Below are 11805 nucleotides of genomic sequence, written 5' to 3' on the forward strand. Positions count from 1 at the left end.
CCTTAACATCAAATGTGAATAACTGTGCAACTTCAGACACATAAAAAAGATGGACTTTACAGACGATTATAGCAAATGAGGTCAGTGCTATAAAAAATAGTTATGCTAAAGTGAGTTAATGTGCGCCATTTGCTTCTGATTTAACTGACTAATAGCTGAGGGAGTTCTGCAATATTTACAAGCTATTTTTAATAAAAACAGTGTCCTCATTCTTTACCATTTATAGAGTATGTGAACCTAATTATCAATGTTCAGGAACTACCTTTCTTCATTACAGAGCATGTTCTGTAATGCCTATGTTCTGTAAAACTGGGAGAGAACCACAGAGTTAAAAATAGAGGCTTTTGCATGGAAATCTATTTGGAGATTCGGAGAGAGAAGACGTGGGTCGAGAACTTTCCTCGATGGGATCACCTGACACCCTCTCTCCTTTGCACAGTCCTCCTTATACACTGGGGAACTGACACTCGTCCTCTTAGTCCGCCTGCCAGGAGAGGGGAAAGGAGTGCTGGAGAGAAGCTCAGACGGCTGTGTTGGGTGTTGAGCGAAAAAAAAGAATCATTTTAATTCTGTAAACTGTTAAGCGCTGAAAATTCAACAGCAAAGGTAACAAGAATAAAAAGCAGATATTGCTTTCTGGCCTGGCTTCATAGTCTGTCTTGCTTACTGCTTTCAACGTCTAACTGGCAGAAGTCAAATTCACAAGTGAGGCTTGCATGGTTCCTTTCAAACAATCGCATGACAAAATAAATCAAGTTCTTTATGAAGAAAAGTGCTCGCATTTCTCAAATTTCCAAAAAGGTCATGGGTGGTTTTTGTGTGGGTGGTTAATTTCCATGTAAAAACGGTCTTGCGACAAGTTTCAGATGTTGGTACGGTGCTGCCAAAACAGTTTGTCAGCATTTTCTGCTCTGTGTTACCCAACTGGATAACAAGTGATAATTCAATAACAAGTTCTGTTTGCAACAGATCTGGGGCCTTGGAGGAACAACGCTTGACACATTTACAGAAAAAAACAGGAGATAAGCCAAGAAACGTTATGCTCTGTGATTTAGTGTAATAATCAGCTGGGTGTTTGTGATTTTCACAGCTCCTGAAAGGGTCTTGCTCCCTTAGTTTGGCAGTTAATTCAAAACACGACTCCAAGAACTGTGATAATAAGAGGAATACTTTGCTAATCCAGTACTTTTGCTTCTGAATGTCAATGCTGTCCTTTTTTCTTTCACATCATTTGTTTTAAAAGGAACCAGGCCAGGTTCGAGTCTCTGATTAACTGATCCCTGAAAATTTTTGTCACAGTCCATTCATTACTATGCAGACATGATGATACCCTATATAGTAAGTGAAAGCTATTTAGAGCCAGCTGTCGGAAAATAGATACACTGGTCACTACTGCAGGATTAGTGTAGCACATTTAAAAGCTTGAGTAAGACACTCTAATATTATGTTGCCAAGGCAGAAGAGCAGTAGCATATGTTTGAAGTGTCAGGTGGTCATTTAAGTCACTGTGGTACTGTGACAGCACGCCACTGCAAACCGGACCTCACGTGGTGGTGGTAGTGGTGTCTGGACTTATGTAACAGCACCAGGTTCACCTTTCTAGATGCTTACAGTAACATTTTAAATAACATTTTCACGCAGAAAATGTTAGAACTATAAAAATACAAACGGGTAATAATCCTTGGCTCAATAATGATGAGTATGTGCAAAAATGTGGGATTGCAGTACTACGTTTCTCTTCTGTGTCACAGATGTCTAAAGGACCAGCAGTGGGTATTGATCTGGGTACCACATATTCCTGTGTGGGAATCTTCCAGCATGGCAAAGTGGAGATCATTGCTAATGACCAAGGAAACAGGACGACACCCAGTTATGTGGCTTTCACAGACACGGAGAGACTTATTGGAGATGCTGCCAAGAACCAGGTGGCTATGAACCCAGCCAACACTGTATTTGGTAAGAACTTCAATACCCAACCAACAAATCGCTTGAAACAGTGATCAAATAAAAGTATTCTTTGTGTCCTCAGTTTATTACCACGTAAATCTTGTTGATACACTCCAAACTGAACATTACATTAACCAATTCTAATTTCTTCCATTAAATCTATTTCCAGATGCAAAGCGTCTGATTGGTCGTAAGTTTGATGATCCCGTGGTACAATCTGACATGAAGCACTGGCCCTTCAAAGTCATTAATGAGTCATCCAAACCTAAAGTGGAGGTTGAATATAAGGGTGAGATCAAAACCTTCTACGCAGAGGAGATATCCTCAATGGTCCTCACCAAAATGAAGGAGATTTCTGAAGCATATCTTGGCAAGGTAGATAAAAGTGAATGGATAACAGGATCATTGAAATATAGGTGGAAAAGTTGGGTTTTATGCAGAAAAAACCCTGCAACTATCAGCAAACTAAACTGGCTAATCTTTCTAAATATGAACACTTCTCGAAAATATAATAGCACTGAGGTTCCCCAGGTTATCTAGTGTCTGTGGTGTCTGTATAGTAAAATATAGTTAGATAAAGTGGTTCCTTACAGTTTTCATGTTTGCATTTTCAGATCTCCAAAGAAAAGCAATATTAACTTAGTGCCTTATTATCTTTACAGCCTGTGACCAATGCAGTTGTCACAGTTCCAGCTTACTTCAACGATTCCCAGCGTCAAGCCACCAAAGATGCTGGGGCCATCTCTGGCCTTAATGTACTGCGCATCATCAATGAGCCTACTGCTGCAGCTATTGCTTATGGACTGGACAAGAAGGTAAGCTAACCTTAAAATGTTCATCTTTTGCTATTTTGGCTTCCTCTTCGTAATTCTCTCCTGTTAATTTAGGTTGGTGGAGAGCGCAATGTGCTTATCTTTGACCTCGGAGGTGGTACTTTTGATGTGTCAATCTTGACTATTGAGGACGGTATCTTTGAGGTGAAGGCCACTGCTGGTGACACACACTTGGGCGGTGAGGACTTTGACAACCGCATGGTGAACCATTTCATCGCTGAGTTTAAGCGCAAGTTCAAAAAGGACATCATCAGCAACAAGCGAGCCGTGCGTCGCCTCCGCACAGCCTGTGAACGCGCAAAGCGTACCCTTTCCAGCAGCACCCAGGCCAGCATCGAGATCGACTCGCTCTACGAAGGTACAGATTTCTACACTTCCATCACCAGGGCCCGTTTCGAAGAACTCAATGCAGACCTGTTCCGTGGAACCCTCGAGCCTGTAGAGAAGGCCCTGAGGGATGCCAAGATGGACAAGTCGCAAATCCATGACATTGTCTTGGTGGGTGGCTCCACACGTATCCCTAAGATTCAAAAGCTGCTCCAAGACTTTTTCAATGGCCGTGACCTCAATAAGAGCATTAACCCTGATGAGGCCGTCGCCTATGGTGCAGGTGGGTCTCTGCAGCATTTATCACTATATATTTCAGCTGTGGCTCAATAAAACAGAGCTGCTGACTGAAACCATCATCAGTTTAACTTTATGGAAAATCTCCACAGCTGTGCAGGCCGCCATCTTGGCTGGGGATAAGTCTGAGAATGTACAGGACCTACTTCTGCTGGATGTCACACCCCTTTCCCTGGGAATCGAGACAGCTGGAGGAGTAATGACTGTCCTTATCAAGAGAAACACCACCATCCCCACTAAGCAAACCCAGACCTTTACCACCTATTCAGACAACCAACCTGGTGTGCTCATTCAGGTACATCAGGGTTAAAGTTGTGCAACTGTTCAACCCTTTTTGCTCAGCTGCATTCTAGGTATTTGTGTACACTGAAAACGGACTCTGATACATTAAGCTACAATATGAATAATTGTTTTCAGGTGTATGAAGGTGAGAGAGCCATGACTAAGGACAATAACATCCTTGGGAAGTTTGAACTGACTGGTATTCCACCTGCTCCCAGAGGAGTCCCTCAGATCGAGGTGACCTTTGACATTGATGCCAATGGCATTCTCAATGTGTCTGCAGTGGACAAAAGCACTGGAAAGGAGAACAAGATAACTATCACCAATGACAAAGGTACAATTACAAAAATACATACTAATTCTTATATCCAGCAGCAAATGTAGCATAAAAAAATCAAATCCTATACATGAATGCAGGAAAAAAAATGTCATTCTGTCACAGGCCGGTTGAGCAAAGAAGACATTGAGCGCATGGTGCAGGAAGCAGAGCAGTTCAGGGCTGAGGATGAAGTCCAGAGGGAGAAAGTGACAGCCAAGAATTCCCTTGAATCTCTCGCCTTTAACATGAAAAGCACCGTAGAGGATGAGAAACTCCAAGACAAGATCAGCCCAGAGGACAAGAAGACTATTGTGGACAAGTGCAACGAAGTCATTGCTTGGCTGGACAGAAACCAGGTAAAAAGCCATGCCTAAAAAGCAGACAGAGGTTCCTCTTTATCTAAAATTGTGAAAGCAGTGAGCATTACATTGTATCAAAGTTATGAATCAATATCCTTCTTCCTTTTCCTGTCATATGCTTCATGTCAACTCCTGACCCACCAAGCCTTCTGTCATAGAGTATATTTGCTCTTTTCTTTCCCCAGATGGCAGAGAAGGAGGAGTATGATCACCAGCAGAAGGAACTGGAGAAGGTGTGCAACCCTATCATTTCCAAACTATATCAAGGGGGCATGCCAGGAGGAATGCCAGGAGGAATGCCCGGTGGCTTCCCTGGTGGTGCAGCAGGTGGCTCCTCTTCTGGCCCAACTATCGAGGAAGTTGACTGAACTCAGTGTTTTTTACTATTTGCCAATAGATATTTACTGTTTTTAAGGTATCACTTCAAATGTTCTTACCTAGTATACATCTAATAAATATCTAGTCAGGTTTATATCAAATGTTTTGGAATATCTAAGCACACAACAATTTCAATATCCAGATGCATATTTAGATGCTTTAAAAGTCACACCTTTGTATCAATGCTTTTTATGCAAAAAATCAATAAATGTCAACAGTAAAATTCTGATTTGAAAACTGTAACGTGTGTTTCCTCTCATTCATGGTGAAACTAAGGTATGCACAGAGACACTCAACTTGCAGCTGTAGAAAAGTTCAGATAAAACTGGTTCCTGTTAACAGACCACATGTGATGTGATCAATATCTTTTTCCTGCCTATTAACAAGAAATATTTACAGGAAATATAGCCACACTGAAAGAAGCTTTATTTCTCTGTGTTAAAAAAGGTGAGATGTTGACTGCAAATGAGTTTGAAAGATAAGATGCAAGCAAGAGTATGTACCTTGGAACATCTTGATCAAAGGTCAAAAAAAGGTTTTCCTGTCTATAACATGACAACTTGTTGCTTTTGCCTTTTAGCAAAATTCATTTAGAATTCAGCAAAAACTTTTTTTTATCACCAGATGCCATTTTCCCATACTGTGGGCAGATGAAGGGGGGGGATTGTGGGTGGGGCATGGAGACCTACACATGCAGTTCAGGGTCAAGCGTATTGGATGTGCTTATAAAAGCAAGTGTGCCCCACATCTGAAACTCAGGAATCACGACCAAAACACAGACATGTTCTTGATCATCAGTTGCTTTGCTCTTGTGGCCTCTGCATTAGGTGAGTTATTTGTGATTTTGTGACAAAGAAATCTGCTACCACACTCTGAGATCTGTGGTGGCAGTTGTGGATTTTACTCTTGTTGTTTGACTAGCTGCACAAAAGGAAAGTAAACACTTTGCCACTGGTCAGCTGTGTGTGTAAATGGGAAACACAGTGAAGGGTTTTGTGCACCACTAAAAAAGACAATAACAAAAACACACACAAAATGAACTCTGACACTTTTTGTCAAATAGCTTTTTTTATGTCACTGGGTCTCAGGGTGTGGAGTGCCTGCTATCAAGCCCCAAGTGAGTGGATACAACAAGATTGTGAATGGGGAAAATGCTGTGTCTGGCTCCTGGCCTTGGCAGGTTTCACTTCAGGTAGTTTCAGTTATTTACTATTCACAAACAATGTGGTTTTGCTACAGTCACAATTTACAACAACTTATTTTATTTTAAATTAAAATTTAGACATTTATTACAGATATGTGTTTTCTTTATTGCAGGATAGCACTGGATTCCACTTCTGTGGAGGTTCACTGGTCAACCAGTACTGGGTTGTCACTGCTGCTCACTGCGGTGTGAAGTAAGTCACTTGAGTGCTGTAACAAGACAAAAAGTCTTCCAACACTTTGATCATCCTCCTGATTTATTTCTTTTTTTTTAGTCCATCATACCACCGTGTGATCCTGGGAGAATATGATCGCCAGTACAATAGTGAGCCAATTCAGGTCATGTACATTTCTAGGGTGAGCTATAATACAACGCAAATGAAAGAAGTCTTCATCAAAGCCCTTGCCTGAATCGTATTATATTTGTGTGTGGTTTATCCTCCCCTCTTCATCTAGGCCATCACTCACCCCTACTACAACTCCCAGAACTTTAACAATGATATCACTCTTCTGAGGCTGTCCTCCCCAGCACAGTATACTTCCCGTGTGTCACCTGTGTGCCTGATGTCCTCCACCAGCAGCATCCCCTCTGGAACCAAATGTGTCACCACTGGATGGGGCCGGACTGGAGTAACATGTGAGTTTATTTCCAAAGGGTAAATTGAGATAATCATTTCACAATACACAGGGGTAAAAAACTTACACAAAGTTAATGCAAAAATAAATAAATAATACACACTGCTGCATAGTTCCTGGAGAAAAAAGCAAAAGGCTTGCTTTGCAATTTGACTCATTCTTTTTCTTCCTATTCCTTTTTTGTTTTTCTCAGCAAGCCCTCGCTTCCTCCAGCAGACTGCCCTGCCTCTGATCAGCCCTGATCAGTGCAAGAGCTACTGGGGTTATAACAGAATCACTGATGCCATGATCTGTGCTGGTGCTTCTGGAGTGTCTTCCTGTCAGGTAATAACCACTTCGTAATGATTATGACAATGATCAGAAATACTCTTAGAAGTCAAAATTTTAGTGGGTAGCTCAGAATTTTCAGAAAATGCAGAAATTAAATGCATCACTGCTGAATAATATCAAGAGCTTGATAAAAATATGTTTTTTCTCTTATATCAACTAAGTAAAAACATCCCCTTTGTCTGCTTTAGGGTGACTCTGGTGGCCCTCTGGTCTGTGAGAGCAGTGGTGTATGGTACCTCACTGGTATTGTGTCCTGGGGAACCTCTAACTGCAATGTCTACGCCCCTGCTGTGTATTCCCGTGTGTCCTACCTGCGCAGCTGGATCGACCAAACGATTGCTAATAACTGAAGCTTAAGACAAAAATAAATAAATCAGCAACACACACATGTGTAGGCTTCCCTTTAATATACTGCTAGCAAAATAAATAAGAGCACACCACGTTTCCCATCTTTCCATCAATGATTACAATATGATCGGTAAATGAATCACAATTGCATTAGTATTTTACTAGTTATTACTATTACAACTGACATTTGATGTTAGCAAATCACATGGTACTGATGTTTAGTGAATTTGTGACAAACAGAGCAATAGATTTCTAAAACAGCTACTGTTGGTTTGTTGTTTTTCATGCCCATCTGATAAGCCAGAGAGTGAGGGTGATTGGGTAGGATAGTGAAAGTGGTTACTATATGCGGCATAGCAGAACTAAAATGTAGGAAACCACACACACTATACAAGACAGACCTTGTACACTATTTTACATGTAAGGCGTCTCCTACTTTTGAAGCATAATTACAAAAGTGTTGTAGCATTAGCATATTCTGGGGTGTTCCTGTTTTTTTATCAGCTCATTTCTGCGTGCGTTGCTTCATTTGCTACTGCGTAAACTAAAAGGGAAGAGTAATCAAAGACTTCTAGAAGAGGCAGCAGGAGACTCAGACCAACTTAGAGTAAAGACAGAATCTCTCAGCTAAAAGAAACATGGGGACTGGTAAGATACTTTAAACAGACATTGACTTTACAGGTGATGTGATTCTTGATGAACAAATTATGCATGCCTGTTGTCAGTTCTCACTAAAACAGAAATTTAGTTAAAGTTGTGCAAATGTTAAGTTACACAAAGAAGTACTTCACATGACCTTGTAATATAGTGCCTAGATCATGTGCCAATACTTTAATATACATCTATAAAATCTACAAAGCAGCTATTTTGTGTGTGTGTGTGTGTGTGTGTGTATATTATATTATATTATATTATATTATGTGTTAAAATAATAATACAATACTTCACAGGTCAATCTACACTGGAAGCAGCTTCGACACACATACAAAGAGCTGCCATTATCATGTACTGCTTGATAATTATAGTTGGAACTCTGGGCAATGCTCTGGTCATCTACGTGACAGGATTCAAAATGAAGAAAACAGTCAACTCAATTTGGTTTCTCAACTTGGCCATAGCTGACTTCCTCTTTACAGCCTTCCTGATGTTCTCAGTCATTTCTCTCTCTCAGAGTCACCGATGGCCTTTTGGACAATTTGTGTGCAAGCTCAACACCTTTGTGAGTGTAGTCAACATGTTTGCCAGCATCTTTACTCTGACAGCTATAAGTTTGGATCGTTGTTTGTCCATCTGGGTGGTGGTGTGGGCACAGAACAAACGCACAGTCTGCAAAGCTCAGATCATATGTGTTGGTATCTGGGTGATCGCTGCGGTCTGCAGCACTCCTTATGCCACTTTTCGCACTGTGGTAGGAGATAATGGGACATATTACTGTGGTTATTCTATGACACCTGAACAAAAATGGAGTCTCCACATTTTTCGCTTTCTTATGGGCTTTGTGATCCCTTTCCTGGTAATAGTCATCTCTTATGTGGCCATAGGGATCCGTGCAATGCGCATGCAGAGAACAAGGAGAAGGAGATCTCGCAGAATCATTTTCGCCATCATTTTTGCATTTTTCATCTGCTGGTTGCCCTTCCATGTTTTCAGCTTTATAGATACATCTAACCCAGATCTCAGGAACATTGTTACAATCTTGGGTCCTCTGACTGTGAGTCTGGCTTTTCTGAACAGCTGCCTGAACCCCATCCTCTATGTTTTCATGTGTGAAGAATTCATGAAGAAGCTTCGACAGTCCATATGTTTTGTACTTGAGAGTGCTCTGGCAGAGGACCATGTGTCATTTATGTCCGCTCGCTCCATGTCATCAACATTTTCAAGAATTTCACGAAAGTCAGATGCTGCCACAACTTTAGAGAAGATCGACCCAGCTGCTTTTGAATCCTGCACAGAAAGCAAAGTGGTCATCACTGAAAAGACACTGAGCATTTAATAAGATCTCACCAATGATGAAATAAATCAGTAATGCAAGATGTTCATCTCATCTCTTTGAAACATATAATGTTGGTACCCTGGCTCTGATTATTATGGGTGTCCTATAAGTCTGTTGGGGTAAGGCATAATATAATTATGCATGAAACAATAATCAAATCAATTCAGTCAGATTAAGTTCTTGGATGATCAATTAATGTAACATATAACCCAATTTTTTTTAAAAAGAAAATAAGACTTCTATGCTGTTGTTTTGAAGATATTGGATTTCCATCATTTGAATGTCAAAATTTTTGTGTCATTTTTATATTTGTATATCTATATACAGCTTCTTTATCCATGTAAATTACTATCAACATGTATAAAACTGTGACAAGTGACTGAACAGTGAGTGAGTTTTTTGCATTTTTCTTTTGTCTGGTGAAAAAAAAACATGATAAAAGGGTGCATTTGTCTGACAAACCTGACTTGCGCCCTGGTAACCGCTGTTTTATCTTACAGGATATCATGGTGTTGTATACCTGACTTCTTGCATTTGCAAAATGGAACACATTGCGTAAATCAAAGTACACCACAAACCATAAAAACATCAGTTTTAAAACAAAACAAAAATGAAAACAGGTCCCAAACATTACCAACATTAATATTATTTGTAAGCTATTAAACTATGAAGTGTGGTACATGAACCTGACATTTAAACAGTTGCGTCTGTCTTATCTTGCTGCACAGATGTGCTGTGCTCGCTTCTTTTTTCTTGTGGTTTTTTTATAACCAGAGCAACACCTGCTTCACTATTCACGCTAAGACTAAAAGTGGAACTCAGTAGCAATAAAAACATTGTTACATTTTTTTTTTACCACAATGTTGCTGAGAAACATTTTGCAATATCGCTAAACGCAAAACTGCAATCCTACAATGGCGGCTGTATGATTTACATTATTAGACTCCAGAAGTAAACATGGTCACGTGCTAAGTCAGCAGCATCTAAACTGTCTCTGAATTACATCCATTAGATTCTCCAAAACTGTAAAATTATACAATATTTATCTGTCCCTTTAGCACATTAAACCAAGTCATTGTTAAAATTCCAAATAAATCCAATATTGCTCAAGAAAAACAATTCCACAAATGCTACATTCAATCTGCCTCCTTTATTTACTATGAATGCATGCAAATTGTGATACACGTGCAGGTATTGGGGTTTCACCTCTGACTAATAAAGAAAACTAGTTTTAAGTTACAACCATGAAAAAAAGAGGGAAAAGTTACAACCATGAACATGCCAAAATGAGTCATAATATACCTTATTACTTAGTACGATACTCTTAGGGACTCATTGTTAATACATACCAAAATAAAAAATGTAAAACTAAAAATGGAAGATTTACTTGATTTATTAATTTATTTTTATATAAATTATATTTGTTGAAAACATGCATAAAGACTTTGATACCTTAAGCTAGTTTTATACCAATAACTCATAATGAAACAAGCATTTCCCAGTTTCTAACTCAATCCTCACACTCAGTTTTCCATTCTCCAGTGTGAAAATGTTAGAAGAAGGACAAGCAGTGTACTCAGAGTTGGCTAACAAGCTCAACCCTGACAACCCATCCTTCTGAACACATTGTCCCAAAACTGGTCATCAGTGATCACTCCCTTTGTTAAGCTGTTTAGAAATGAAACAGGTGTATATAAAAACTCGAAACGTCAAAGACTGCAATTTTCTTTGTCTAATGTTTCTTTAATTCTATATAAGTTAGTTAACGGGTGGCATTCATGGAGGATTTGAAGTATCAGTAAAATTAGATTTTGGAAAGCCAACAACTTAGACTCATCAGCCACTTTATAGGGCACGCCTGTTCAACTGTATGTTAAGGCAAATTTCTAACCAGTCAATCACATGACAGCAAATTGCTGTAATGTTTGGTACTGCCTAGAAACCGGCTAAGGATTCAATATGCACTGACACATAGAACTGCAATACTGAGCAAACACCATCTCCATAGACACAATGGCCATGGAAGCAAAACAACACCATATCAAAGGCCTCTGTGCAAATGTGAGTAAATGCTGACTGGGCCTTTGTCAGTATAGGAAAAAATGTTACAAGAATTTGAGGACATATATATATATAGACATTTATTCAGTTTTGTACCACTGTTTGCACCATGACAAGCAGACAAATTCCTCATTTGGGTAAAACCTTGGTGATAAATGTAATTCTGTTTGTGATTGTGATTCTGACGAGCTATTTCATCAGGCCAGGTCTCTGCAGGCTTTTGTGTCTAAAGTATCTGAAGCTTCACAAGTTCTAATGCTGCTTTTGGTACATATGACACAATAGGCTGACACAAGGAAAGTGTAATAGGAAAATTCTAGTTAACCCTCACATTTAGATTTAGGTGGTTAAAATTTCACTGTATGATTTCTGTATAACTTTTTGTATAACCTGCTTAAGATGAAGTAAGTATGTGTCAGCATGACCTTGTTTCACTATGTTATCTGCTAACTGTTTTGCTCAGAAGGATGATATGCATGGCCAGCACCAGGT

The 11805-nt window shown here is 39.6% G+C and overlaps 3 protein-coding genes across 4 annotated transcripts; all 3 read left to right on the top strand.

Moving 5' to 3' along the window:
- Positions 1-149: 149 nt before the first annotated feature.
- On the top strand, positions 150-4971 carry hsc70 (heat shock cognate 70). 2 transcript variants are annotated; one of them, XM_031759189.2, is made up of 9 exons: positions 150-606; positions 1752-1956; positions 2117-2322; positions 2610-2762; positions 2835-3390; positions 3497-3699; positions 3822-4020; positions 4129-4361; positions 4550-4971. In XM_031759189.2, exons 2-9 carry the CDS (start codon positions 1752-1754, stop codon positions 4730-4732), a joined length of 1938 nt encoding a protein of 645 aa, XP_031615049.1. In that variant the 5' UTR covers positions 150-606; the 3' UTR covers positions 4733-4971. The 2 variants fall into 2 exon arrangements, with proteins under 2 accessions (XP_031615049.1, XP_039475162.1); XM_039619228.1 differs by lacking the exon at positions 150-606 and having other exon boundaries at positions 1815-1956; positions 2117-2236.
- Positions 4972-5445: 474 nt separating this feature from the next.
- Positions 5446-7295, top strand: LOC116335456 (chymotrypsin-like protease CTRL-1). Its single transcript, XM_031759151.2, has 7 exons — positions 5446-5569; positions 5831-5934; positions 6060-6139; positions 6221-6302; positions 6402-6582; positions 6775-6905; positions 7100-7295. The coding sequence occupies exons 1-7, from the start codon at positions 5524-5526 to the stop codon at positions 7259-7261; spliced, it is 786 nt and encodes a 261-aa protein (XP_031615011.1). The 5' UTR covers positions 5446-5523; the 3' UTR covers positions 7262-7295.
- Positions 7296-7448: 153 nt separating this feature from the next.
- Positions 7449-9637, top strand: LOC116335437 (chemokine-like receptor 1). Its single transcript, XM_031759129.2, has 2 exons — positions 7449-7907; positions 8210-9637. Exons 1-2 carry the CDS (start codon positions 7898-7900, stop codon positions 9250-9252), a joined length of 1053 nt encoding a protein of 350 aa, XP_031614989.2. The 5' UTR covers positions 7449-7897; the 3' UTR covers positions 9253-9637.
- The last annotated feature ends 2168 nt before the right edge of the window (positions 9638-11805 follow it).

This window comes from Oreochromis aureus, linkage group 11 (genome assembly GCF_013358895.1).
Source record: "Oreochromis aureus strain Israel breed Guangdong linkage group 11, ZZ_aureus, whole genome shotgun sequence".
In the NCBI taxonomy this organism is placed as follows: Eukaryota; Metazoa; Chordata; class Actinopteri; order Cichliformes; family Cichlidae; genus Oreochromis; species Oreochromis aureus.

Coding starts and splice junctions, on each gene's coding strand:
- hsc70 (XM_031759189.2), top strand. CDS start 1,752: ATGTCTAAAGGACCAGCAGTGGGTATTGATCTGGGTACCACATATTCC. Junction 2,323..2,609: donor CTGAAGCATATCTTGGCAAG/GTAGATAAAAGT, acceptor TTATCTTTACAG/CCTGTGACCAATGCAGTTGT. Junction 3,391..3,496: donor GGCCGTCGCCTATGGTGCAG/GTGGGTCTCTGC, acceptor AAATCTCCACAG/CTGTGCAGGCCGCCATCTTG.
- LOC116335456 (XM_031759151.2), top strand. CDS start 5,524: ATGTTCTTGATCATCAGTTGCTTTGCTCTTGTGGCCTCTGCATTAG. Junction 5,570..5,830: donor TCTTGTGGCCTCTGCATTAG/GTGAGTTATTTG, acceptor ACTGGGTCTCAG/GGTGTGGAGTGCCTGCTATC. Junction 5,935..6,059: donor CTTGGCAGGTTTCACTTCAG/GTAGTTTCAGTT, acceptor TCTTTATTGCAG/GATAGCACTGGATTCCACTT.